Source organism: Arachis ipaensis, chromosome B9, assembly GCF_059453495.1.
Source record: "Arachis ipaensis isolate K30076 ecotype BB chromosome B9, ASM5945349v1, whole genome shotgun sequence".
NCBI classification, from domain to species: Eukaryota; Viridiplantae; Streptophyta; class Magnoliopsida; order Fabales; family Fabaceae; genus Arachis; species Arachis ipaensis.
This window is the reverse complement of record NC_142444.1, coordinates 23,559,225-23,563,488: the sequence shown is the minus strand read 5'-3', so window position 1 is coordinate 23,563,488 and position 4,264 is coordinate 23,559,225. Positions and strand designations below refer to the sequence as shown.

Here is a 4,264-nt window from a genome sequence, read left to right as displayed (position 1 = left end):
GCTCTCTCTGTTCATGATTCCACCCCTTGAGAATCTATCTTCATCTCCTTAGAACTCACACTTTCTACAACCACCATCATCACTTTCCTCCTCTTGCTGCCACCACCATTGCCATCATACAAATTAACACCACCACCTGCCAGAACCAAACATTATAATGTTTTTGTGTCTCTATGTCACCATCTTCCTCTATCTCTATACTTGTGTCACAAAAATTACTAACCATTGCAATACAGTGGTAATAAACGTTCCCATGTGTCTTGTGTCCTAATATATATACTAAAATTTGGAGAACACATTGGTGTGAAAGTTAGTGTAACAGCCATCATTAGGAATCAACTATATTGTGCACTAAGTGCATTTCTCTCAACTTCACATTTGTATTGTTTCTTCATGGCCACAATTCCCAAATCTTGCTAAGAAATTAAACAGAAACAGGTAGATTGTAGCTCAGCTATGATAGAATAGAACTAAACAACGCTATCTAAAGAGTAGAGGGAAGTTGAAAACAGAAATCATCAAGAGGAGTACCAATGAAACTTTGAGAAATAGCTAAGGTTCCTAATATCTATACAAGAATACATACATGATCCAAACTAGATAATTAAGTAAAGAGAAAAACTCAGCTTGGATGGAAAGAATCTCCAAAATTACCACCTCATCATCTTTCCTTTGGAACTGCAAAATTACAAGAAAGTTGGGTTAAAAAAAATCAGGCTGCTACAGTTCTCATAAAACTATATCTTCATAGAGCACATGGAATTCACACATGATAATAAAGACTAGGGGCATTACCTTCATTGATGATGGAATTCTTTGGATACTGAACTGAAATAATATCTTCATCGGTTGGAGTCGCTGTTTCAGGTGAAGCTGTTAACTCAACAACATTGCTATGCACAGATCTGATTCCTGGAAGGAAAGCATGAGTTTTCAAGCTATTAACAAAGACAAGGTTTTCGAGATAGATGAATTAAAAAACATATTGATTTGATGCTCATTAGATATAAGATTTCAGGAATGTGAAAACATTCTGTAAAGCATAAACTGCCTTAAAATTTATAACAGAGGCCAAACCCTTAGAGTTTGATAATTGATGTTCACTAAAAACTAGAAGCCCCTTAGAATTTGAAGTTGAAACCAAACATTACGCTGAAGGCAAGGTAACATTAAGGATGTAGCAAGTGATGATAGAGTGTAATTATTATGATATTTGTATTCCTATTTGTATATGTATTTATTCTTTTTTTTATCTATCATGCAATTTCACTAATATGTGATTTTATCTTGTTAATTGAGTTGATTTGATTAATTTAAACCGGTGTCTGTAATATATATATTTTGAATTTTGTATTGAATCATAAGATATAGGAACAAAGTAGTATCCATCAGAAGGAGTCAGGTGCTGTCAAATTATGATCTTTACTCTTTATCAAATCATAACTCGTTATAGATATTCGACTGAGAAGGTTCTAGTAGCACTTGAAAGTTAAGATATAGAGCTGCACAGAGAAAAAAGACCAAAGCAAAATAGAGATGACTATGATGATGACTCTGATGATGATGTATATACGTGTGTGTGTGTGAAAAAAAAAGCAGTAATAGTAATAATGAGCGAACACAACAAAATAAAGTTAGTAATCAAATGCTCTATGTCATAGAAATGGTGAATTTGCATTTTTAAATAGTGGCCATGCCTTTAAAATTTTCTTAGAAGCAACATAACTCAAATTAAAAGTAATGCATTGCAACACAAGGAAATGGTAAGATGAAGAACAATAAGCATATCAAGCTTTCGGGTCACTCAAAATTTTGTTAAAAGAGCCACAATTGCAAAGTAAATGAAACCAAACCAATGTACCAACACAAACAACTCTATGCCACAAATCAACATAACATATAGATTCAACATGAAAAGAGCAAACTAAAATGCATGTCATAGTGGGGATGAGAATAATTTAGTAGTATAGGAACTCAATTGATCAATTTGGGAGAATAAAGGGTGTATAATACTAGAAAAGAAGAATTTGAGGTAAAGTAATTACCGTGGAATATTAAAACAAGCAAGAAGAAAACACTGATGACCAAGGCAGAGAAGCCAGTATACGATGAAGATGAGGATGATGCAGACTTTATTGCTTTCATCTTCCTCACTGCTTTCATTCTCTTAATCCTCGCTCTCTTCCTCAACGCAAGCTCGCTAAGCTCCTTCACAAACCTCTGATCTCCAGCAATCAATGATGGACCATTAGGAGGCAATGGTGGCTTTGAAGGCTTTCTTGATGGGTTAGTAGCCGCCTTATTAGCGTTTTGGTTATTAACATGAGCATAATTATTATAATTATCATCATTAACAAGAACACCAACATTATCAACACCGTTAACAGGTTTTGTTGATGAATTGCTGCATGAAGACGACTCAAAGCCTAGAATCCTATTCCAGGGATAACGAAAACCGCCATTTGAATCTCCATCACTTGTGGAACGATCGGTGCTCGTATCCTCTTCGGTACTGTTCCCACCACTTTCTAGGTCAAAGTCAATGTCCCTTTCTCTTGAAATGGTGTGATCCATCTTCAATGTAAATCAATTTCACCAGCAGCGATCGAGTTTCAATTTGATCGTAATTAAATTAGAAAAGAAAAGGAAACAAAAACCCTCCTACGAAAGATAAAAATGGTTGACAACAATAGAAAAATCAAATTTGTGATAAATAATAAATGAAAAATAAGAGAATACAGAGGGCAATGGGAAAAGGGTAGAACCCTAAAATGGATGGTATGCTTAAAACATAGCTAAGTAAGGATCTCTGGTGTCCGCATGGACACACACATACATAGGAACATTTTTGTTTTATCAAAACAAATAATAAAATAACAATAAATGAAATTAAATTTTCTTTTAATAATTGAGTTGGACATGCTGAAGAGGAAATTTGATGGAAAGTGAAGAGTTTAAAAAGTGGTGTTCGGATGGAAGATTGGAAGACATGGTAGGAGTAGTAAAGCGACTATCTGCCTTACCAAAAGGTAGGGATGAACGCAAAACGGATTAAATATAGTTAAAATTTCAATTCAATTCATACTAAAATTATCAGATTTAACATTTGTAGTTTTTAAATTTGGATAATTTTGGATATATTTGTAAAGTATTAAAATATAAATTTTTTTAAAAATTTATTTTTATTAAAAAAATATTAATAATTTTGTCATTATTTTAATAATCATGTTACGTTACCAACTTTTTATCTGTCAAGATCTGTTAACTTTAGTTGGGCTGGACATCAAGCCCATTCACTCACCAAAACCACATCTAAGTTAACCATGGTTTAATCTAATTTACCACGTTAACCTAAATTACCATACCTCTAAATTGACTGACGGTGGACCATTTCTCCCAACCCCCCTTATCCGCATCCAGCGCTAAATAGAATCCTTTGTTGCCGTTTCCGCCGGTTTCCGCCGTCAAGAAAAAGTCAACGCCGACAGACCACCAGACCACAACGTCAAGAATACGGTCCAATAGTTGCCGTGAAGCCGCTTGGTCTGTTGCATGTGCTCATCGGAGGTGCCTCGAATACGCATCTGACTGTCCGGACTTGTACAAGACGCAGCAACCCAGCATGGACTCTCCACAAGCCGCGGCTGAATTAGTAGGGCTGTGTGGGTTCGCTAGAAACCCCGTGGCTTTCTGGATTCGCTCCTGCCACCAAGCGCCACTCGTTCACTGGCGGACAAGCCCAAGTAGAAGCGTGTCTTCCCTTGGGCACCACTGCAACACTACGAGGTTAGTGGGTATTTGAGATCTAAATTAGGTGCTTGTATAGGTTTCTAATTCTGAGTATTACATTTTTGACCCTGCGCTTCCCGTGAGAGATAAAGCCATCATACGCAACTATATTGCACCCCACCATAGGTGTTATCGTTGACGTGGATGCACATTGAGCCATAGCCATAGCCTTCCAACACCATAGGATCAAGGTGAACAGCACTCAAATGTCACTGGTAACGTGAACAACCACTCTCATTGACAAATAGTCTTTAAAATCCCTCGGAGTAAGGTGTACGTGTTTCTGTTGGAGGCAAGTGGACCAAATTACGTCGATGGATCAATCAATTTGTGAAGAAGCATCGTACGACACTACATGTGATGTGAGTGATCATCCTAATTTCACCGACGTTAATGTCCCATCTCTGAGTGAAGATGACACACAACGTGTGGACATTGTAATTTGTGTGTTAGTAGTACATTTGATTATGTCTAT

At 36.4% G+C, this 4,264-nt stretch overlaps 1 protein-coding gene across 1 annotated transcript; it reads right to left on the bottom strand.

Moving 5' to 3' along the window:
- Positions 1-297: 297 nt before the first annotated feature.
- Positions 298-3,027, bottom strand: LOC107619511 (uncharacterized). Its single transcript, XM_016321805.3, has 3 exons — positions 2,046-3,027; positions 796-912; positions 298-678 (listed from the first exon to the last, which is right to left on the bottom strand). The coding sequence occupies exons 1-3, from the start codon at positions 2,572-2,574 to the stop codon at positions 662-664; spliced, it is 663 nt and encodes a 220-aa protein (XP_016177291.1). The 5' UTR covers positions 2,575-3,027; the 3' UTR covers positions 298-661.
- Positions 3,028-4,264: the final 1,237 nt, after the last annotated feature.